General features: G+C 47.1%; 1 protein-coding gene across 1 annotated transcript; it reads right to left on the reverse strand.

Annotated features, from left to right (window-relative positions):
* Window positions 1-18,527: 18,527 nt before the first annotated feature.
* LOC125545499 (CMP-sialic acid transporter 3) lies at window positions 18,528-23,730 on the reverse strand. The gene is made up of 16 exons (XM_048709455.1): window positions 23,537-23,730; window positions 23,243-23,437; window positions 22,502-22,618; window positions 22,163-22,219; window positions 21,802-21,879; window positions 21,590-21,634; window positions 21,227-21,286; window positions 21,007-21,129; window positions 20,430-20,507; window positions 20,217-20,286; window positions 19,953-20,060; window positions 19,480-19,613; window positions 19,327-19,397; window positions 19,101-19,146; window positions 18,966-19,029; window positions 18,528-18,835 (listed from the first exon to the last, which is right to left on the reverse strand). Exons 2-15 carry the CDS (start codon window positions 23,402-23,404, stop codon window positions 18,979-18,981), a joined length of 1,200 nt encoding a protein of 399 aa, XP_048565412.1. The 5' UTR covers window positions 23,405-23,437; window positions 23,537-23,730; the 3' UTR covers window positions 18,528-18,835; window positions 18,966-18,978.
* Window positions 23,731-24,454: the final 724 nt, after the last annotated feature.

Below are 24,454 nucleotides of genomic sequence, written 5' to 3' on the forward strand. Positions count from 1 at the left end.
CCGCAATGCTCTGCGCATTGGCATTTTTTCACTGCTCTTTCCAACCGGGCCCTCCATCCCTTTCCACCGCATGCGTGCCTGCAGTAATCCCATCTCTCTTTCCCATGTGCTTCACATCTTCCCAAGGCAGAGAGAGCTGCTTGCATGCAGAAACAAGAGAGAGAGAGAGAGAGCGAGAGGCGCATGCGTGCAGAGAGATGGACAGGGGAGAGAGAGACGACATGCATGCATGCGGAAGTGAGAACGTTGGTTTGCATGGCGCTGCATTAATCAAGCGATGAGGAGTGAGATGGTTAGCTCTTTGGTCTTTGGAGAAAAAATATGCATTAATTGACACGTGAAACGAGGTTGTATCGATTAAATCCCGCGAAGGAAAACCCTTCTTTCTTTTTTAACACTAGTACTCCTAGTACGTACGTACTTATCCTGTTTGGGTCTAGGCCTTGCATTGCCAAACTTCGCCACACATTTTTGCCAAGCTTGCCTAAAGTTTTCAAAATGAGAAGGAGGTACACTTGCGCACGGCTGTCGCGGTCGCACTGCACCCTCACACGGTCGCTCCTGCACGCCGCGGTCGCACCGCACCCTCACACAGTCGCTCCTGCACGCCGCAAACCCAACCAAGGGAACGCACCCTCACTGACACGTGCTATCGCATGTGAACAAACCAAACTCAGCCATCCTATCGCTGACACATAATTTTCGTTCATAGAGTATGTTTATCCAACCGCATGTTGGGGAGTATCCATACGGCCCGTGTGGTGGTCTGTTGGGGAAGAAGAAGAGGTAAGGAAGAAGGAAAGAAGGGTTAGGAGACGTAGGATATTCATCCAACCGCCTGAAATGGTAGACTGACCCAAGTCAGGCGACTTGCATAACAAATATATGTTTTTACACAGCAAAAGATCCATAAAAACAACAACATAAAGAAAAACTATCACTGCTCGCGGAAAGAGACGGCCTCGTCGTCTTTGGCTGCCGGTGCGAACCAACCGCCGCTGTCGACGTGTGTCTCCGCACCGTGGTTGTCCTCGGCCTCCAGCTACTCGTTCAAGCGGAGCGTGCGGGCGCTCCGCACAGACAAGAGCACAGCCCGGTTCAAGTCGAGGACGTCCGGTTCCGCGTGCAGGAGGGCCTCGATGGCAGCGGCATCCGCGTGCTCCGCGTCGAGTCGAGCCTCCGCCGCCCGGTTCAAGTCCAGGATGTTCGGTTCCGCCTGCAGGAGGACGTCGATGCGAGCGGCATCCGCGCGCTCAGCGTCGAGTCGAGCCTCTGCCGCCCGGTTCAAGTCCAGGACGTCCGGTTCCGCCTGCAGGAGGGCCTCGCTGGCAGCTGCATCCGCGCGCTCCGCCTCAAGTTGAGCCTCCGCCGCCCGGTTCACATCCACGACATCCGGTTCCGCCTGCAGGAGAGCCTCGATGGCAGTGGCATGCACGCGCTCCGCGTCGAGTTGAGCCTCTGCCTCCTGGTCCTCCTTTAGTATCGCCATGTTGAACCGCTGGTCCGCCTGCACCATGGGGGAGTCGGACGCCGGGACGAAGTCGACGTCCATCGTCTCATACCCATCGGGGGCCTTCTGCGCCGTGACCTCCGCCATGAACATTGGATCAGCTTGCTCCTCGTAGCTTGGCTCTAGAGAACTCGGGGATTGGCCCACTGCAAAGCGAGCTTGGGAACGGAGGTCTGTGGTGCCGACCGCCGCCGTGATTTCTGCGCGGCGCTCCGGCATCAGCATCTTGTAGTAAGTGATCTTGCGGCGCACCATGGCTTTCCGGCGAACTAGGGGATGCTTGATGCGGGCTGGGGGGTCGAAAGGTGGGGGAATGGGCTGGAGATTTGGTGTGGTTTTAGGGAAGTGGCTGGCGTAGGCCGAGCAGCGAAGGTTCTGGTGTGAATAGTGGTTCCGGTGATGACCGATCAATCGGTTTTGACTGTACATCGCTCTTGTCGCGTTCGCGTTGCAGTCCGGCACGCTGGACCCTCCACGTCTCTCACCGAATGGAACGCGCTTCGTCTTGCATTTTCTCTCGCTTGTGGGACCGCAGTTGAGAGCAAACCGACGTCCCTCCCCCTCCCCTGCCCGCGTCATTTATTATACCACCACTCCTGGCATTTTATGCGGAGTAAATAAAAACAGAGGGAGTATACTACGGATGAGGATCCCCTGACGTGGCCGAACCCATTGAGTAACTGACATGCGAGGCCTAGCAAGCATGGGGTCTGCCAATAAGTGACCGAAAGGGAGGGTAAGGCAGGGCTACCTACGTTAGAGGATCCACTTCCACTATACTACTTTGACCAAATGTTAGAGTAATAATATATGACATGCAACTTACACAAAGCATACAGGGGCTAATGTGTTTTTCGAGGCTAACTTTGACCAAATGTTAGAGTAATAATATATGACATGCAACTTACACAAAGCATACGGTCAAATTCGTATGTGAAATGAGTTTCCAATGATATAATTTTCACATTATACATCTCATGTACTATTAATCTTGTCAATAGTCAAATTGGAAACCATCTCGAGTACAAATCTAGGAGTACATACGAATCTAACAATATTGCTTGGGCATTGTTGAATGTTGATACCTTTTTGATCAAAGTAGAGATACTTTGACTACACATAAAACTTATATGTAAACTAGAAAGGATAGGAGGGAGTATATTGTACGTTCAAAAACGAAACGAACGTTGAATACCCTTTATATATGATTTGCGGATGCTATGATCACCGGTTCAAAATTTTGAATCCGCCTTAGGTATCACGTGCCCCCACTCGTTCCCTCTCGATTTCATCTCGGGGTCCGGAGATATATTGAAAGAGGACTAGGGTGGGTACATGTGAATGATACTCGGTGGAATGTTCAAATGAGGCATGTGGGAGGATGGACTCGACTGGAGGGCGACATGATCGATGGAGAAGAGGGTTGGAGAGGAATGAGAAATAAGCAAACGCCACATGATTATACTTGAACGGCTCAAATAAACAATAAGTTGTCTCACTTGGCCTACATAGTGAAAGGCCTAATGCGCAACGCGGAGCACTGACGCTCGAATATGGTCGGGAAAACAGGGAAACCGACATGTGGGGCACACCCGTCGGGACGACGTAGCGTAGACTAGTCCAATGGAGGAGCTGGCCCACGACCTCCTCACCACCGACAACCGTTCATGTGGGTCGTTGGGGCCAACAACGGGGCGCAACTCCAGCACCGCCTCTGGACACGGCGACCGCAGTGAGCGACACGCTCATATCGTAGCTAGACACGGTTTCAGTGTGCCGAGGGTGGCGTTAGTGCTGTGGCACGACCAACGGTATGTTTGGTTTGTGCCCAAGGTTGCCCCATCAAAGCATTGCGTAGCCAAAATTTTGGTTGAGGTATTGGTTGCCCATGATTTGGCCGACATTGGCAAGAAAAATGAACTAGAGTTGGCTAGAGTTCATTGGCATGCCAAAGATATGGCAACCATCCAAACAAAGACCAATCTTTGGGTCATGACCAAAATTTTGGTTGAGGTATTTGTTGCCCATGATTTGGCCGACATTGGCAAGAAAAATGAAATAGAGTTGGCTAGAGTTCATTGGCATGCCAAAAAAATGGCAACCATCCAAACAAAGACCAATCTTTGGGTCATGACCAAAATTTTGGTAAGGTGCACTTTGGCCACAATCCAAACACACCCCAACACCCGGCTCGTCGAGGATGCACGGGGCGCCGTGACGCGTCCGCGGAGTGGTGTAGCGCGGCCAACTGCATCCTCTGGACCTGAGACCATGCCGAGTCGTCTTGCTTTTTCAATGACATGCCGGGATCGCATGTGAGCAAAGGGCATCTCCAACGTTGCCACGACCGCAGCTGACTACCCTGGCACACCAAAACCCTCGTCCCTCGCGCCGTCGCGCGGTGCGTTCCCAGCCGGCGCCAGCTGCCCGCATTCATGTCGTCCGTTCGTATGTCATCGTTAAGAGGCTCGGTGCCCGAGGAACCAACTCCGGCGACTTAATGACGCACCCGGACGCTTGGCCTCACCGGATTGCGCTACTTAAAGCGGCAACGCCCAGCTAACCTCCACACCATAGCGCATCGTCCTCCTACCTGGCACCACATCCGCCATGACCGCAAGTGCAAATGCTCTGCGGGAGAGCTTGTCTTCGGGGATGAAGCTCGAGGTGCCGCCCTCGCTCAAGTCGCCTCTCGCGATGCAATAGCGGCATAGCCGGACGCGGACGCAACCGCACAAGCGGTGGCCACGCTGGCGGCCGACGACGGGAGCACCGTCAGCCACGCGTCCTACTTGCCGCCGTCCAACGTTCGGCACCGCCGAGGTCGGGGACTCCTCCGAGGATGAGTAGGGCATGGGAGGCGGCAGGGCATGGTGTGCCAACTGGCCGGTTCGTATCCCATGTTCTACTCTTCCTCGCCGGAGACCGCACCTTCACTTCACGGGTCTTGAACCCCGCCCCCGTACATAGAGATCACGGATGGAGGACGTCGGTCGCCGCCGTAGAATAGGTTTAGGTTTGGGTTTCTTTTATTTTTCCGTCCTATAAAAGTTCGAAATGTAATGAAAATCTGTCGTGTTTGCATTAATCTCGGCCGGTGTATATGAACTTTACAATAATATACATATTGTAGGAGTACTAGCAAGATGCCCGTGCGTTGCACGGAAGATCAAGATCTTGTGGGAGAAAAGGATGAACAAGGGAAAGCCTTATCTACAAATGTGGAGAGGAGTGCGGGTAAATTGTCATAGTTTCCTTCCTATCTGTTAGATATAGATCGGGCGGCCTATATTGCAGGATGACAGGCACACCATCATCACCAACTCTGCTTTTTATTGAACCGAGACAAATCTAACATGCGAAGTAAAATAAACACATAGGGTCTATACATACACAAATTATCTTAGGCACTCCAATAGTACGTCCACTACACATTCACGCATTTCACATCTTTCTACATCTACGGGAACCTACGAAAGGGTTAACGTAAATTGCCTCTCTCTCTCCTCCCCTGATTTTCATGGTGGTGGGCCCCTCCCTCCCCCCAATCTACAATCAACAGCTCACACGTTCCACATTATGTTAATTACGTAACTGGGATTACGTAGGTGTAGCATTACTCGTCCTAAAAAAACCCAACTAAGCCAACCTCCCAGCATATCGCGCGGGAAAAGACCCGGCCGCGCCGTTTTAGTCGGGATTACCGGATTACTAGTAGTAGTATCGATGGATCGCATGAAGCAACAATTTTTTTGAGGGGGCGAAGCACCTAGTTTAAAAGGAAAAAAGGTGGTACACTCACAGCACTCATGTCGCGGTCGCATTGCACCCCACACACGTTCGGTCCTGCACACGGCTCACGCAAACGGAACACACTTCGGCTTGCCTCTTCACTGACACGTGGGACTGCACTTGGAGAAACCGACCATGCGCCAAACTCCCCCCGCCCACTGTGCAAAAATCCTCCCCCCCACACCCAAAAATTCCCCCCAAATCCGATTCAGCCGCCCTTCGGCCAACTAGCCAATAATATTCCCCAAACCCCCTCCCCCCTCCCCCCCCTCCACTCCATTCGCTCCGCCAAAGCCGCCCTCCCCGCCGCGCCGATACGTCGGCGCCGCGGTTCGGCGATCCTCTCGCTCCCACAGTATGCTCTCGTAGACTGTCGTCCTCTAGCCGCGCCGCCACCTCTGGCTACGTTCTTGTGGAGGCGCACGGCGGTCAGCGCCGCCACCGCTGGCGACGTTCGTGTGGAGACACACGACGATCAGCTTCTCCCACGGTACGCGCATTCTAGACTGAGGCCCCGTTCATGTCGGTGTAGCGCTGAATGTTAGCTGATAGACGCTGTTAATCTCACTGTTTGCCGAAGTAGTTTACTATCAATATGCTCTGCTTAAGAAGCTTCCTTGCCCTGTTCTGCACTCAATCTGCTTAGCTGAGATGGCATGCCAAGGCCAATTAGTTGCTAAAATATCCTTCCATATATTTATTTTGACATACATTACCATGGTCTAGTAGCCAATCTGTTAGGTGAAATAGCTCTACACCATTTTATACTCGATCTTTGTTGCTGCGATGGCCTTCGATAGTTCGATGGCTGTGTGCTCGGCCTCATTGACTGCTGAAACAACCTGCCATAATTTGGCACTCAAATCTGTTTGCTGAATTAGCTTTACATATATTTCGTTACTTAGATCTGCTCGTCCAAATATCTTGCCATAGCTTTAGACATTGACCTAGGTATTTTTTTTCTGGACTTCATAAAAAAGCATATATGTTTTTCCTGTAATATCTAGTAGAATAACTAATTTGTATGTCTAACAGATGGACGGGACTTGGATAACTTCTGCTCGAAGATTCTCCGCTGCATATGTCAAGGGGGTTGAAAACTTCATGAACTTTATCAGAGCTGAGTACGGTGGTCCAAAATCAGATGTGCTCTGCCCGTGTAGCAGTTGTATGAATTCAGTTACAAGACCCCAGTCAACTGTGCAAAATCATCTACACTTGTATGGGATGTCGGTCACATATACTAGGTGGGTTCATCATGGTGAAGCTGTGAACGTCAATGTTATTGACTACGTGGAAGCAGCAGATCACCATCTTGATCTACCTGATGCTCAGGTGGAAGAGGAGGAGGAGGTGGTGGTGGCGGAGCCAGTGAGTTTGACCAACATTGAAACAATGCTACGAAATGCTCGTGCGTTCCGTGAACTTTCACCTGCAGAAGAAAAACGGTGGGCCCGCATGTTGGAACAATGCAACGTTGTTGTCACCCCAGGAAATAAGCTGTCAGTATTCTCAGCTATGGTCACCTTTCTTCAGGTGAAGACATCTGAGCAGATGACCAACAAATCATTCGATGCGATGTTGGCTGCTTTCCGCAAATCTTTCCCAGATGCGTCTGAGCTGCCACACACCTATAGTAAAATGAAGAATTTCCTTCGTGCAGTTGGAATTGGATATGATATGATCCATGTTTGTAAGAATAATTGTGTTCTGTTCCGGAAGGATTATGCCAACTTAAGTGAATGCCCAAAATGCAAATCATCAAGATGGAAAGATGGCGATGTTGTCAAGAGGATTCCTCATAATGTTCTGAGACATTTTCCAATTACACCAAGATTGCAGAGGTTGTTTCATGATGCTGAAACAAGAGAGGATGTATTGTGGCATTCTAGGAACCAGGAGTACAGAGATCAAAATGTAATGAGCCATCCATCTTAGTGAGTGGAAAAGCTTCAATGATAAACACAAAGAGTTTGCTGCTGACCCGAGAAACATTAGACTTGGCTTAGCTTTAGATGGATTTAACCCATTTGGCCACCAGAGCACCACATATAGCATGTGGCCAGTGCTTGTTATCCCTTACAACATGCCTCCAAATGTCTGCACCAAAGAATCAAAGTACATGATGGCCTTGCTCATCCCAGGTCCAAAACGTCCTGGAAAGGATTTTGATTTGTTCATGGAGCCTCTTGTGGAGGAACTTCAACAGCTATGGAAGGGTGTTCTCACTCGAGACCTATATAGCAGCCCACCAGCTGATTTCTTTCTGCGTGTTGTTATAATTTGGTGCATCCATGATTATCCGGCTTTGGGCACTATGTCAGGGAGAATGACACATGGTTACAATGCATGTGTTCGCTGCGACAGGAATCCGCTGTCATACGCAATACTTAGCAAGATCTGTTACATTGGACACCGCCGTTTCCTTGCCAAGGACAAGCCGCATCCTAGAAAATACCGAAGACATGTGTTCAATGCAAAGCATGAAAACCGTGATGCGCCAAAGAGGCTCACCGCCGATGAGTTGCAAGTGGAATTAGAGAAGGTCAGGTATATTACACCAGGGAACCATCCTGGTAATGGTAGCGGGAAAAGGAAGTGTGGCAGGGTAGAAGAGAGATTATTGTTTACCCGCAGGTCCACTTTGTGGGACTTGGAATATTGGAAAGATTTGGATCTGCGGCATAATCTTGATGTGATGCACATCGAGAAAAATATATGTGACAGCATTATCGACACACTTCTTAATATTGAAGGCAAGACGAAAGATACCTTAAAATCTAGGATTGATTTGACACATCTGGGTATCAGAAAGGATTTGCAGGTGCAATATGAAGGTAAACCACGGGATATGGCACCAGTTGTGTACATCTTGGACAAGGTAAAGAGAAAAGAATTCTGCGAGGTCCTGTCACGTGTGAGATTCCCACATGGATTTGCTTCCAACCTTGAAAGGAGAGTCAGTGCAGATGGAAACAAGTTACAAGGGTTGAAAACTCATGACTGCCACGTCCTACTTCAAAGGGTTTTACCTGTTATCCTTAGAGGATTGGGCCGCCCTGACTTATACATAGCAGTTGCAGAGTTGGGACAATTCTTCAGGGAACTCTACAGTAGGAGTATCAGGATAGATGCTTTGGAGCATCTTAGAGACAAGATACCAACTATCCTATGCGACCTTGAGAAGATATATCCTCCAGCCTTCTTTGATGTGATGGTGCATTTGGCTGTTCATCTACCTGATGAGGCACTACTTAGAGATCCAGTACAGTATGGCTGGATGTACCCTATTGAAAGGCGGCTAGGCACTTTCAAGGGCTATGTTAGGAACAGAGCTAGACCCGAGGGTTCCATTGCAGAGGCCTACATTGCTACAGAAGCGTTGACATTCTGCTCAAAATACATTGAAACAGCTGTTCAGCTTAGCAAAGAGGTGGGTGAAGACAATCTCGGGCTCAATGTTTTCGATTATTCTATTCGATTTACAGGGAAGAGTCGTCAAGAGGACAAACCTAAAGATCTGGACAAAATGGTTTGGTATGTGTTGAATAACTGTCCTGAGATACTACCTTATATCAAGTAAGTGCAGTACTACAGCTTATACATCGTAATCTACTAAACTTGCAGCACATTCTTGTATATTTAGATGTTTGACGTGATCACTATGTTGTGCAACATCTACAAAGAGGAGTTACTGCCGCAAAATCCAAGAAACATTGACAAACTGGTTATGGCAAGATTTGCGAAATGGTTCAAGAACCATGTAAGCTTTTGAAGTGCACTGTCAGTTTTTTAAATATATTGAGTACATAAGATGATCAGCTTGTCTATTTTCTAACCATAGGTTAAGAAGATGCGGGAGGATGGGCAGGCAGTTGATGATGCCCTTTACTCACTAGCAATGGGTCCTGATACTCGGGTAAGACATTATGAATCTTGCGTTGTTGGAGATGTGCGCTACAACACCCTTGCACGAGACGAAGGCAGGAAGACACAAAACAGTGCCATCATGAGCACGGATACGTATGACAAAGAGACAACTGAAATGTATGCTAACATAACAGACATTGTTCAGTTGCAGTATATCTCCAGTTTCGAGGATCATCGGTGTGTGGTTCTGTTGTGCTGTCGTTGGTATAACCTGTTTTCCAGGATCGCAAAACCCAGAGCTGATGATTATTTCAAATCCATCAATGTCAAGGCGGCATACCAGATCAACGAGCCTTTTATTTTGGCAAATCAAGAAACATAGATATTTTTCTTGGAAGACACATTTGCACGTAGTGATGACTGGAGAGTATTGCAAAGGTTTGAGCAGAGGAATTCGTTTAATGAAGTTGCACAACAAGATGATGCTTACACTGCTCCTGATGTACAAGATAACATAGATGTTCCTAATATCTTTGAGAACCATCACGTCAATAACGCCGGCGAAAAGATTGCCTGTCGTGCTGTGGACATACAAGAGTTGATCAAGAAGAAGCCAACGTTCGAGGACGTTGAGGACGAAGAAGAAGATGACACCGTGGGGAATTACAATTCAGACTGATACACATGGCGAAGATGTTGACGCTGCTGCTGCGGATGATGATTACATTGCTTTTGTCGTATTTGCCTGTCAGAAGACGTTTTTTTATCTACTATGTGAAATTGTGTTTGCTATGACAACTAAAACCTGATGAACATGTTGTTTAGTATTTTGATGTGAGAACATCACTTGTTATGTATGCTGATTTGTGTTTGGTGATTGTATGACAACTAAAACATGATGACATTGTTGTTTAGTTGTACTCATATTTGGCTGTGAAACTTGAATTTGATGACATAGTTTGTTGTTGGACTGCAATTTGCTCGACGTCTTCGAATGAGAACAAAGCTGACCCAACAGGGCCTCTACTATTTATTTATTTATATGAGCAAAAGGGGGTACCCCTTGATTTTCGTTAATAGAAATCATTAGATGTTCACAACACTATGCCCAGCCTGCTACACAGGTTTCATTCATTACTAGTTTCAGCAAAGTGCTCATGTCGTAGCCACTGAATACATCACGAGTGCTACATACACTGCAAATAAAGACAATCATCCTACAGAGCACATCGATTTTGCCAATTATCTTTACAAGCTCTTTCATCTCCTCATTGCTGTCAAGGCCGTTCAGAAGCTGTTGCTTGGCCATGATCAGAGAAACTGCATCTTTAACCTTCTGCTCTGCATCTTCCTCTTCTGTCGTTCCTTCAGTTACTTGTCCAACACCCCAACCTGCTGGTATTGGGATTCCTCGGCTAACCAAATAATCAGCGTAGTTGCATTCCCCCACATCAGCAACTTCCCAGAAATACAAATCACACGAATCTTCCCTTTTCTGCACGAATCAAATTGGAAGATCATCAACCAAACTATTAAAAAAAATCAGCAACTGAAAGCAGCAGAACAACACTTAAACATATTATTACCCCATGATTCAGGCATTTGTAGAAGACTCGGCCAGGGTTGCGGATTGTGGTTGAGACGCGACGGATGACTCTGCGTGATTTGTAGCAGTGGCACCACACCAACGACAGCGGGTTGCGATGAGCAATCGGCTGCGGTGCGCGTGCCGGCGGGGGTGTGATGAGACCCACATGCAATGGTACGGGTGGCGACTTGGCGCATATCTGGTTGTTGCCTACTGAAGAGCAGGTGGACGAGCAGCCAACGGACATGGTTGCTGCAGCCAGAGCTTCTGATGCTAGGCAGAGTAAGTAGAGAAGAGGAGAAGCGAACGTTGGATATGTCAGTTTCATTACTTGCAGAGTAGCATAGCACCATATATAGTAATAGTCTAGGTTTGGATTCGAACCAGCTACAGGAGCACGTCTTTCTTTTTTCTAAAACTCGGCGACGTCTCTTTACTGGTACACTAACTTGTTCTGTACGCCTTCCCAAGTCTTTGATTTTCTTTCTATATATAAAAAAGTATGCTACTTGGTGTCCGCTTAGTCAACAAACGATTGTGCCAACCTTGACCGTTGGATTGACATTCAAAGTCTGTCGCGTTTCTTCAGTCTCTTCTTCCTCGAGCCGCCAAAGCCAAACCAGCGCCGGCGGGACCGCCTGCTCCCGCCTCCCACGGCTGGCTGTGATCTTCCCCGGCTCCTATTCGTTCCCGTCCGAGGCCTCACCATCGTCCTCCGCCTTGGTTCGCTCGCCGCGGCGCCGCCCTTCGGTGTTGTCAACATGGTCAACAACCGAGAGGAATAAGGAGATTACTGTACATGGTGAGGATGATAGTAGGGACCCAACAGCGCGCGTAGTAATTTTGTTTTTTCGGGACGGAGAAGGGTATCAACTGGGTTGTGCGGGACCCGTGGCCCGTCTAGCCCAGACTTTTATTTCATATGTTTAGCACATGACCATTCCAGTTTGTTTTTTTCCTTTCTGAAAATGGCTAGCCAGCTATTTTGTTTTTTGCAGAATAACCAATGTAGGCCTACTTGCTTTTCTACGCCCTGCTGGGCCGGAAATCTTTCAAGACGAGGAGGGATGCATTTTGCTCAGAAAATGGGCTATAAGTAATAAGAAATGGGTTATAAGTAATAATAAATGGGCTGTAAAATAAAAAAAAATACAACAAACAGGCAATTAGTTCCAAAATACTGTTTTCTTTCATATTTTGATATTTTAAATTTCATTGTTTTTGTGCGGGTAAAATTTCATTGAATTTAAATTAAGGTATATTTAGATTTAAAATTAATTTGAATCTGGCTAGAAATTTCAGGCTGTATGCTGTTTGGGACAGATTTGGAGGCTGACTTGTGGGTCTACTAGGTTGACGTGTACTTTGACTTTGTCAACTTAGTCCACAAACGATTCTAGCAGCAGTGACCATTGGATGTTAATCCAACGGCCGTGCTGCTTATTCACTATCTGATCTTCTTGCTCCAGCCGCCTAAACCAGCTCCGGTGGGACTGCCTGCTCCCGCCTCCCGTGGCCGGCTGTGCTGCCGCACAGGCAGCCCCGCCCCACCCTACTACATTGCTGGCCAGGCCATTCCTCTACTCACCCACATCTCCTCTTATTTTCCGGCGATGACAGCCGGACCAGTAAACCCTCGTACTCCCCACCGCGTGGGCAACCATTGCCGAGTCTTCCCCGGCTCCGTGTCGTTTCCTTCCTAGGCCTCGCCGTCGTCCACTACCATGGTGCTCTCGGTGCGGCCTGGTCAACGTGGTCAACGAACGACATCCATCGGCCGTGGACTATACGCGCAAAATAATGATTCCTCCACCTGACAGCTGGGACCCACCGGAAGGGCCTCTGTATTTCACGAAAAAACGTTCCCCCCGCTGACATGTCGGACCCACCAGCTATATCTTCGCACGCAAGGAAGTGCCTCCTTATTACGCACAAAAAAATGAATACCCCCTGCTAGCTGGGACCCACCATTGTGGGAGGCTGACTTGTGGGCCTACTAAGTTGACGGGGACGGAGGGCTTTGTCAACTTAGTCAATATGAACAATTCTAACTCCAGTGACCATACGATGTCCATCTAACGGCCGTAGTGCTTCTTCAACCTCTGGTCTTCTTGCTCCAGCCGCCCAAAGCAGCGTCGGTCGTGCCGCATGCTCCTGCCTCCCGTGGCCGGTTGTGCTGCCGCGGAGGCCTCACCGCCCCTACTATTCCCACCGCTGGTCAGGCCCTGCGGCGACGGCAACCTCACACCGCAGCCGAACCAGTGAACCCTCATACTCCTCTCCGCGTGGGCTTCCACTGTTGCGTCTTCCCCGGCTCCACGTCGTCCCCTTCCTAGGCCTCGCGTCGTCCACCGCCGCGGTGCTCTCTGCGCGGCGTGGTCAACATGGTCAAGGAACGACTTCCATCGGAAGAGTATTGTACGTGGAGAGGCTGACAGCTGGGTCCATGGCCACAACCCAGTTTTTTGTGATTTGCCAAGTAAGTCGCTTTGTCAAGCCTGTTGGGCTGCAAATTTTTCAAGACAAGGAAAGCTTTCATTTGGCTGGCCGAGAAAATGGCCCATGAGTAATGAGAAATGGGCTGTACATTTTTAAAACACATCAAACCGACAATTAGTTTCAAATTTTTTTTTCATTTCGAGATTTTAAATTACATTAATTTTTATGCGTGGAGAATTTGTTGGATTTTATATTGATATACATTTATTTTTAAAATCGGTTTGAATGTGAGTCGAAATTTCAGGATTAAAAACAGTTCAGACCGCATCGAAATATTCAAAATTTCGTATAATTTTTTAACCGTGGCCAAAATATGGGTTGTAATGCTAACAAAAAGAATATGGGCTCCAAAAAAACCTTAAGAATTAGCAAATGGGCTGTAAATTATTAGAAATAATGGCAGATGGGTTGTATGCTGTTTTCCACAGATTTGAGGCTTTCCTAAAAAAAGGTTGACACACAAGCAGTGATTGTTGGATGTCCATCGAATGGCTGTCGTGCTTCTTCAATCTCTGCTCTTCCTGCTCCAGCCGCTCAAACAAGCGCCGACGGTACTGCCTGCTCCCTCCTCCCCGCGGCCGGCTGTGCTGCCGCGCAGGCCTCAACGCCTCATCCCTCTACTCACCCACACTTGTTGTTATTCTCCGGCGACGGCAGACGAACCAGTAAACCCTCGTACAGTTGTACTCCCCTCCGCGTGGGAAACAACTGCCGAGTCTTCCCTGCCTCCGTGTCGTTCCCTTCCTAGACCTCGATGTCGTCCACCGCCCTGGTGCTCTCGGCGCGGCCTGGTCAATGTGGTCAACGACCGACATGCATCTGAAGTGGACTGTACGTGGAGAGGCCAACAGTTGGGTCCACGGCCGCACGCAAGGAAATGCCTCCTTATTACGCGCAAAATAATGATTCCTCCACCTGACATCAGGGACCCACCGAAAGGGCCTCTGTATTTCGCGAAAAAAACGTTACCGCCGCTGACAGCTCAGACCCATCAGCTATATCTTTGCACGCAAGGAAGTGCCTCCTTATTATGCATAAAAAATGAATACTCCCCCTATTAGCTGGGACCCAGTATAGTGGCAGGCTGACTTGTGGGCCTACTAAGTTGACAGGGACGGAGGGCTTTGTCAACTTAGTCAATATGCACGATTCTAGCTCCAGTGACCATACGATGTCCATCCAACGGCCGTAGTGCTTCTTCAATCTCTGGTCTTCTTGCTCCAGCCGCCCAAACCAGTGTCGGTCGTGTCTCATGCTCCTGCCTCCCGTGGCCGGCTGCGATGCGGCGGAGGCCTCACCGCCCCCTACTACTCCCACCGCTGGCCAGGTCATCCCTCTACTCACCCACACCCCCTGTTATTCTGCGGCGATGGCAGCCTCACACCGCAGCGAACCAGTGAACCCTCGTACTCCTCTACGCGTGGGCATCCACTGTCGTGTCTTCCCCGGCTCCGCGTCATCTCCTTCCTAGGCCTTGCCGTCGTCCACCGCCCTGGTGCTCTCGGCGCGGCGTGGTCAACGTGGTCAAGGAAAGGCTTCCATCGGACGTGGACTGTACGTGGAGAGGCTGACAGCTGGGTCCACGGCTGCAGCAAGGAAGTGCCTCCTTATTACGTGCAAAATAATTATTCCTCCACCTGACAGCGGGGACCCACCGGACGGGCCACCGTATTTCGCAAAAAAATGTTTGCCCCTGACTGCTGGGACCCACCAGCTACATCTTCGCACGCAAGAAAGTGTGTCCGGGCAAAAAAACGATTCGCCCCCCTGACTGCTGGGACCCACTAGCTACATCTTCGCACGCAAGGAAGTGCCTAACAGTCGGGACCCACCTAGTCGAAGCATACGTAGCGTTGTCATTCTGGTCGCGAACGTGTACGTACATATATACTGGTGGATGTAGAGGCGCGCACGTGTCGTAGTAGAGGCGTGTACGTGTCGTAGTAGAGGCGCGCACGTAGCATGTACACGTACGTACAACGGCCAGGGTGCAAGAAAGAAAATACGGCCACGTATGTGTACATACGGGCGGGGTCTCGAACGCCTACTCACGCATATGTACGGCCAGGGCTCGTGTACATGGCTGGGTCGGAACGGAGAAACAACGTCGTCATCGTGTTCATGGGGAGGCAACGGAATGCGTCGTGTTCATCGGGAGGCAACGGAACGCGTGGGAGCCAACCGGCTGGGTCGGAACGGAATGCATGGTCGTGTTCATCGGGAGTGCTCGGATGGAACAGGCGATGGAAACGAGGCCTGGCGTATCGCACAATGGAGGAAACGGACCTTCTACGTTCGGAACGGGGTCCTATTGATCGGGAGGGGTCTGGCGTACCGCAAAACAGAGGAAACGGACCTCCTACGGTCGAAACGGGGGTCCTGTTGATCGGGAGGGGTGTGGCGTACCGCAAAACGGACGAAACGGACCTCCTACGGTCGAAACGGGGGTCCTGTTGATCGGGAGGGGTGTGGCGTACCGCAAAACGGACGAAACGGGCCTCCTACGGTCGAAACGGGGGTCCTGTTCATCGGGAGGGGTGTGGCGTACTGCAAAACGGGACTCCACGGGATACTGTTCATCTCCACCGTCGACCCCCTCCAGCCTCCATGGGCTACCGTCGACCTCCTCCAGCCTCCACGGGCTCCTGTTCATCCAGCCTCCACCGGGCGCTACTCCCCCGGCTACTGTTCAACCACCCCTCCACCGTCTACTGTTCATCCAGCCCTCCACACCACGGGGTCCTGTTCAACCACCCCTCCACCATCTACTGTTCATCCAGCCCTCCACCACACCACGGGGTCCTGTTCATCCAGAGGCAACGCCACCGCTCACTGTTCATCCAACCCCCCCCCCCCCCCCCCCCCCCCCCCCCCCCCCCGCAACGCTCACTGTTCATCCCAGAGGCAGCATCGATCGACTTTAGTTAGCAGCAGTAGCGAAGGAATCGCTCAATCGGGTTCAGTTAATAGCCATCGATCGATCGCTCGGGTTCAGTAACGCATAGCCTGCAGTGCAATCGCTCGGGTTCAGTTAGAGCCCAACGCCTCGCTCGGGTTCAGTTAGAGCCAACGCCTCGCACACACGCGCGTACGTGTACGAGAGAAACGTGCATCGCTCGGCCCCGACCTCCCACCGTAACCGGGAACTCCCCGAAATTTTCCTCCCCCTCGCTTCTACCACGATTTTTTCCGTCAAGGACGGTCCAAAGAATGTCATGTAGCTGCGTCTCCGGCCCGCCCAGGACGAAAAGCCCATTTTCTGTCATGATTTTTTGTCATAGAAGTAGGAGTCCACCACATCTATGATGATACCAGGTTTTGTCACAATTATCGTCATAGAAGTGTCATATGTATGACAGAAAAAAATTTCGTTCGGCCCAAAATGTCACGGATGTGTCTTTTTTTTGTAGTGAGGAGATGGAAAGCAAATATCTTTGATTAAAGATTATTAGATCCCAGACTCATTTCCTAGCATCCCTTGCACAAATTTCCCGGTGGAGGAGGATAAGACTGTCAACCATTTGTTTTCAACTGATGGGAAATCATGGAACGGTGTGGCTGTTAGTGAAATGTTTCGAAAAGACCTGGCTGTAAAGATTCTCAAGATCCCTCTAAGTTGAGAAGGGTGCTCGGATTTCGCATCATGGCCATACACCAATGGAGGCACCTACACAGTATGGTCTAGGTATAACCTTGCAAGATCCTTATCCTTCTGGCAGTACTGCAGCTCTGATGGTAGAGGATCAACCTCAAACTTGAAGAAAACAGGGAAAATATGGAGGAAACTCTGGAGGATACAATGCCCAAATAGAATGAAGATAATCTTATGGAGAATGGCTCATAATTGTCGACCTACTGGTGAACAACTCCAGAAATGTAGAATTCCTACGAAGTACGAGTGTTTTATTTGTAATAGAATTGAGACAGTGGAACATTGCTTCTTGTTTTGCCATTATGTCAAAGAAATTTGGGCCGAGCTGAAAAGGTCTTTTCATATCTTGCTAAATCTGAAGGGGTTTATCAATATTGGGCAATGGTTGCTGGAATGGGTAAATGTTGCATCAGATCTTCACACAATGTATTTTGCTGTGGCTATATGGCACATCTGGGGTAACAGAAATAACATAAGAAATAGTGAGAGTTTGCCTCATCCGCATCGTGTGGCTGGGAAGATTAAAGCCTATATTGATTTCATCTTATTGAACAATTTCAGATTGAAGCAGTCCACTAGGCGTGAGAGCCAAACATCAGTCCAGAAATGGTCTGCGCCGCCGGAGGGTTCGGTGTTGATAAATGTTGATGTTGCAATCTTCTCCCAGTCATCACGAATGGGAGTGGGCATAGTAATAAGAAGTCACCTCGGACTAGTGCTAGCAACCAAAAGGAGGTATGTGGACCAAGTGGTTAACCCTGAACCGGCGGAGGCCATTGCTATCTGTTGTGCACTAGAATTTGCTAAAGAAGCGGGCTTCCAAAGAATTGTCGTCGCATCTGATTGCACCACTTTGGTCAGCAAAGTGACAAGTGCTGCGATGGACAGATCTCAATCAGGTGTCATCGTTTTTTATACTAAGAGTAGGGCTCCAAAGTTTGTATCTTGTTTGTTTACTCATGTTAGTCGGTCATGTAATATGGCAGCTCATGTTCTGGCAAAATCATCGGAACATGATCTTGGGTCATGTTGGTTCGATGAAGTTCCTGAGATAATCAAGAACATTGTATGTAATGAACAATCTCTGTTTGTATAAATAAAGTTGCCATTTGTCTAAAAAAATCATCTTAACATTTTTTAACATGATGGAGTAAACTACTACTAGCATAGTGCACAAGAAACGAAATTTACTTTGGCACATGGGAGCATATGCTCCTACCATCGAAAAATATATTTCAAAATGTCAAAAAATCCGAACACAAATTTGACATGCACATCTCAACATTGTATTTACACACGGCAAGTTTCGGTGAAAACCCGACATTTCATACACCTTATGTAAAAAAGAAAAAAAAACATGTCTCATGAAAAGCCTTTTTTAACACTAAATTTTTCCTTCCTTGCATGTGAGACAAAAGTTCTCGGTTTTCCACTAAACGAGTTTATATGCACGTAGAATATCAAGATGTATGCACGAATCACCTTGTCAGAATTTTGTGACATTTTAAAATATGTTTAGAACACATTTTAAAATCCAGGAGTATATCAAAACGCCACTCTCGAGAAGAAACTGCTACTGGGTTGGGCAAAAACAAAAAGAAGAAACCATTTGAATGTGGGCTGAAATGCTGAATATATTTATTCTTTAATCCATCACATCAGTTTCACGACAACAAGGTCAATTCATTTGTTCCCCTCTACAGTATCCCAGCAAGCTCGCCATCGTGCTACCGAATGGGCATCTCTCTGATAGTACCCCTTTAAACATCATAGTGCAGCCTCAGGAACATCAGGTCAAAAGGCTACAAGGCTATATAAATCATCACATGCTCTGCTTCAGGTGCAGACGCTGCGTTTGCGACATCCACGCTGCTCATCTCCCTGTCGAAGGGAAGAGTTCGGATATACATATGGACCGGAGGAACTGAAATTGTCGATAAACATTCAGAAGACAGACCGTTAGACATGATGAATCCATTGATAAGATGCACATGGGTGCATGGTGGAGAGCAAAGGCCCTATGCTAGTACTATTCGTTAAAAGAAGAGAAATACCTCCTAGACGACATCAGACGGGAAGAAGTGGCTGCCTCTCATCAGATCCATGGCGGTGTTTAGCCTGTATGCACATATGGAATGGTTGTCAGACTTACAAATTTGGCAAAAACAGCGCCTTGAAAGTATAGTTACCTCACTTGCCACCGTATCAACTTTGACAATTACAGATTCCTCTAATCTGTTGGACAAGGCATCCATCAAAACACACATATTAGTATATTACTAATGAAGTGCATCAAGTTTTCATTGGCTACAGAAGAAAACAATTAATTTCTTCTGAAGGCGGATCGCAGGATGAAACTTCAGAGCAATTTGGGTGCACCAAGTATCAACTAGTCGAGTACAAAACATGACTGACCTGTCATCCTCAGCATCAGACATCTCAATTTTGCTGCTTGGCACTTGATCCTTAATTTGGTTTGCGAGATACTGCAACAAAGACCCATCAAAAACATGTAAGGGTAGAAGTAACTTCAATGATTGAATCAACAAAGAAGGGAAGGCAGGCTACCTGATGCATAGATATAATTACTATCGATATTCCAAGAACAAAATTTATAGTCAGAGTATGACCGAACAGTATAGCAGACGCTATCCCAGTAAAGATTGTGGCGATTGTGGATGAGTACTTCTTCAAAATTGTATCTGCATTCACCATTAATGTACTGAATCTCACCACATTCACTTTCCAAAACTAACATACAGTAACCAAATTGCACATCATAGAATTAGAATATACATGTATATATGTATGCTCCCACGACTTAGGACTGAATAATTAGTGCTCATGTTCAGTGTGTTTTGTGTACTCCGATTTTAAGCAAAAACTTCGATTAGTTAGATGCTGAATATTTAATGGCAAAGTTTTGGTGTGTACATGCCACGTAAATAGAATAAGAAGTCTTCAAGGATACTGAAGAAACGTGGTACATTTCAAGAGCATGTCAAACAATTACTAGGGAAGTTTTTATGCTGGTAACATACCTGCATATTTGAAGAAAAATGACGAAAGTATGCCTTGTGCAGCATTGTTGCAAATAAGAAACATGGTGGCCTTTGAATGCCCTTCCAGAATGTGAAAGCTACGAGGCCCTGTAAATTTTACACAACCAATATCTTATAGCAAGCTAACATAAGGCCAATTTGTATCCACAGAGCAAAATGTTTTGGCAACACAACACAGAACAAAAGAAAAGGACACAAAAGTTACACTGTTTATCATGAAAGAGATGTACTCCAGAAAATTACCTTGGATGAGGGCAGTGATCACAAGCCCAAGGAAATTAAATATTGCACCATATCCATACAGAAATAAGTTCTGTAAAGATGACAAGCATGATGAGAAGTAGCTTTTTAGAGAAATAGAACAAATGCATTAATATACTTAGGACATTGTCATTGAGTAGCAAATAGTGCCTGACAGAAATAGCCATAGAAGAGTACACAAGGATATGGTCATACCTGAAGATATATGCTGGTATCGAACTGGCTTTTCAGAGCCTTTTCATTGTAAACTGAGGCCAATGCAGGAACTGTTATCTGATTGCGCACAAAATTAGTACGCAATGTCACATGTCACCTTAATTCTACTCTCTAAAAAAATTCATTTTAACACTTTGTTAACAACATTCAAATGAGAAAGAAAAGCTCCATATTGTCCCCATGTGAAACATTTGAATGTATAAATTCTATCCCAGAGTGCTTACACAGCCAATTATTCTTTCCACTGGAAAATTACTACAAGTTCTGGATCATATTAGGTAGACGCTGAAGTTGCAGGTAACCAAAAGCTGAACCGTAATATCAAGTAATATGGTTGAAAGCAAGAAATAGCATGCACCAAGCACTGTACCAACCAGACAAAAAACTACAACATTTCTGATTAATTACAGCTAAGGAGCAGGGCCTATACAACTATTACATAAATGATAGTTCTGCTAGCCTCCCAAATTTCATCAGCAGGCTACTCAGGCACAAATTGTTTGAAAGGAAGTATGAGACAAATTAATTAAAAACTGAGCCAAAAGTCAAAACTTACAAAAAATAGTGTGTATAGGTAGGCCCCAGCTGCAACAGGAAGACCAAGTGCAGTAGAACCTTCAGGCAGTGATTTCAGCTGATTAACAGATATTCCAATTAACAACAGAGCAAGGGCTTCCCACTGTTGACAAAAAACAGGATGATGTCAATTACACAAGTTCATGGCATCGCAAAATAAGTTCAGATACATGACTGATGGTAATTAAGAGAAAACTTACCTGAATTGTGGAAAAACGCCTCCTCAGTAACACCTTTAGGAGCACAGCAATTATCAGAACCTACAAACATCGATATAATACATACTTATGATTACAGACCACAAAAGTGTACTCCAGATGCAGCCAGGCCCCAAATGAATGTTAATGGCTGAAAGGCATATTCCAAAACTGAGATTACTAGGAGGTTATGCATCCAACTAAAAAAAAAGGAGGTTGTGTATCTTGCAAGTAAATCGTGAACGAAAGAATGTGTGCCCATCCAAATGAACATGTGTGGCCCATGCATGCATGGACCAACCTTGAGATTGTGCAACTACCAAGACTCAGACATCTAGCATCTTGTAAAGAAGGAAACTACAATACCTTGAGATTACCCAGCATTTTCACTGTCGCAGGATTAAAGTATAGCTGCATAACACAGAGGAACAATTCTGTTGGTTAGAAATTTTGCACCAGATTCAAGTTACACCAATATAAATGTTGGGCTCCGCTAGTTTACTTTTTTAACAGAAAAGAGAGAGTGAGGAAAGGTTACTATGCCAAGTCAAATTACCGAGGTCTTATCAATTCTTTACCTGCATTGTAAACTTCAAATAATTGTTGATGGCATAGAGAAAAGCAGGCACCGCGAGAAGAACATTGTTGCGGGCAGCCTGTCAAATGGTAAATAATTAGCATCACATATTAGATCACTGAATTTCTGCTATTTTTGCCTTCACAACAAAAATATAGGTAGACTGACGGACAGTAGAAAGTAATAAATGATTAGCCATCAGTTAAGTTATGCTATCGTGTAGCAATTTGACAGCATATGGCCAGGTAATGGGGATACACAACCACAAGTTCTCTTCAAACAAGATAGCATGCATATCCATCATGCGGGTTTTTCAATTGAAATCAGGCAAGGAATTGACAAGATGTTGCATAGTTACTCACCTGCACAAATGTTGAAACTGTGAGAAGTGGCTTCTCTCCCACCTTTACACGCCTAGCCTGCATGAGGTAAAACCAAACATGATAAGAGAGTCAGTCACAGAAATCACCACAAAAGGAAGTCTTATCTAATCAATGTTGCGAATAAAACGTGAGAATATTATACAGAATGTTCATTCAGCTAACTTGGCAGCAAACTCAAGTGAACAAACAGAACACCTAACCTCACAGGAATTAGATTATTTTCTAATCTCGATAATAATCAAACTAAAGAATATGGACATGAAGACGAATCATATCAAAGCAACGGATTACAACAGAACTGGCGATGATTCCACATACCTGGAAGAACAGCATGATGATGGCAAAGATAACTTTTGTAATCTCTGTCAAGAAGTTCACACTGACTGGGCTAAATTTGAATTTCCCATCCACTTTACACATGTATACCAATATCGGCTACAGAAAAGGAGGTAGAAATGTGTCAACAGACATGAGAATGTGCAACATGAAATGCCCATAAGTTAATGAAAACCTGGATGAAGATGCTCAGTTGGCTACATAATTTATTAACACTGTTACTCTAGTCTTAATAAATCCTAGAATTAATTTACTGTTAGGTATCAGCGATACGAGTTATAGAAAAGTCTAGATAGTAAGCAGATATCGGTTCTTCTACAGGCAGCTGGCACGTGTTTCTAGGCAAATGCTAACATCAGTATACAGTGGAGAGCATCCAAGTAAGCACTTCAAAATATCAGTACTTTTTCATCTATTAATGCCCCCCTTCTGCAACAATGGGCGTCGTCTAGTTACTCTAGTAATACAAAACTGACACTGAGAAACAGAGCTCAGGAAACTCCATACTGAAAAACTAGCATCAGCCGCTACTGCAGCTAACCATATGCACAAAACAGCGAATTAATTAACCCCGAAACCACTCAATTCGCCCCCTCCACCATCCCATCGCAGCACAACACTAACTGTTCAATCGTTACACGACAGTATGACACTTAGCAAATTCGAGACAGGCCAGACACACTGATAACACCGAGCAGAATGCAGAGAGGAAGCAAGCGTGACCTGGAGGCCGGCGAGGACGCAGTCGCCGGATACGAGGAGGACGTTGAGCGCGCGCTGCCGCGACGACACGGTGCTCCGGTGGCTGTCGTAGGCCTTGGACACGGCCGCCGCCGGCACGGCAACCTTGGCGTGGCACACGCTGCATTCCACCTCCCCGCTCATCTCCTCCGCCTTAGGAGGAGTCCCGCCAAAGCCCTGCGTACGATTCGGGGGAGCAGCGCCGACAAATGGCGGAGGGTTCCGGAGAAATCGCCCCAGAAATCGCGGAAAATTGCGGGCCGGGCAGGGGCGAACCGTGGGGGAGGCGGGAGCCCTAGCCGCCGGCGGGCGCGCCCACCATGGGACGGGAGCTCGCGGCGGCGGAGGCGATCGCGATGCGAAGCTCCTGGAGGGCGCGAGGCGGAGGGCGAGGGGCAATGGGGGAGCGGAGGAGAGGGAGAGGTCAGAGGCGAGGCGAGGCGAGGAGCGGAAATATAAATTCCGTGGGAATATCCCATCGAGAACGAAAGGGGAAAGGGCTTTTCTGCGAGGTTTTATCTTTCCATGAAAGCCCCTGGCATTTACGTGTTTCCGTAGGAGGCCCCTCGTATTAACATCTTGCCTCTCTTTCCTTGGGGGCAATAATGGGTGTAATTTTTTTCTAAAAAATGAGTAGTGTATTTTCTTCAGTTTCTGCACGCATGAAATGCTTATTATCCTGTTTTTTTTATAATCTGTGCTTATTATCCTGTTACCAAACTGATGTTGTGCTGAACTATTTTTGCATTTTGTAAAACTATGCAAAAAAAGGCTAGACAAAACATGATGATCAATTCAAAATCCAGCGTCATACCAAACACGGTCCAAATATTTCATAAAAAATTACATTAATCACGTTAGATTCTTGTTGAAGACAACTTTGGTGTCCCTGTGGATGAATGTGAAAAACTCGCTGGAACCGCGGGGCTTTTCCAATCACCACAGTGCTTACTTTGGTCCGTCATAATTGGCTAGGATTACCCGATATACTCAAGCAGGTGAATGGCATGAAACTATTGCCCTATTAATGCGTGCCATCTTTAGACCTATCCCTTTAGGATCATTATTAACTTGTTCCTTTTTTTAGGGAAGTACTAATATCGTTCCTTTTATAACGCAGGTGGGTACCAAATAGCGTCCAAATTCAGTGTTCAGTCCACTTCACCAGCGCTGATTCATGTCAAAGTTTTCTGC

The sequence above is a fragment of the Triticum urartu genome, chromosome 3 (assembly GCF_003073215.2).
Source record: "Triticum urartu cultivar G1812 chromosome 3, Tu2.1, whole genome shotgun sequence".
NCBI lineage: Eukaryota > Viridiplantae > Streptophyta > Magnoliopsida > Poales > Poaceae > Triticum > Triticum urartu.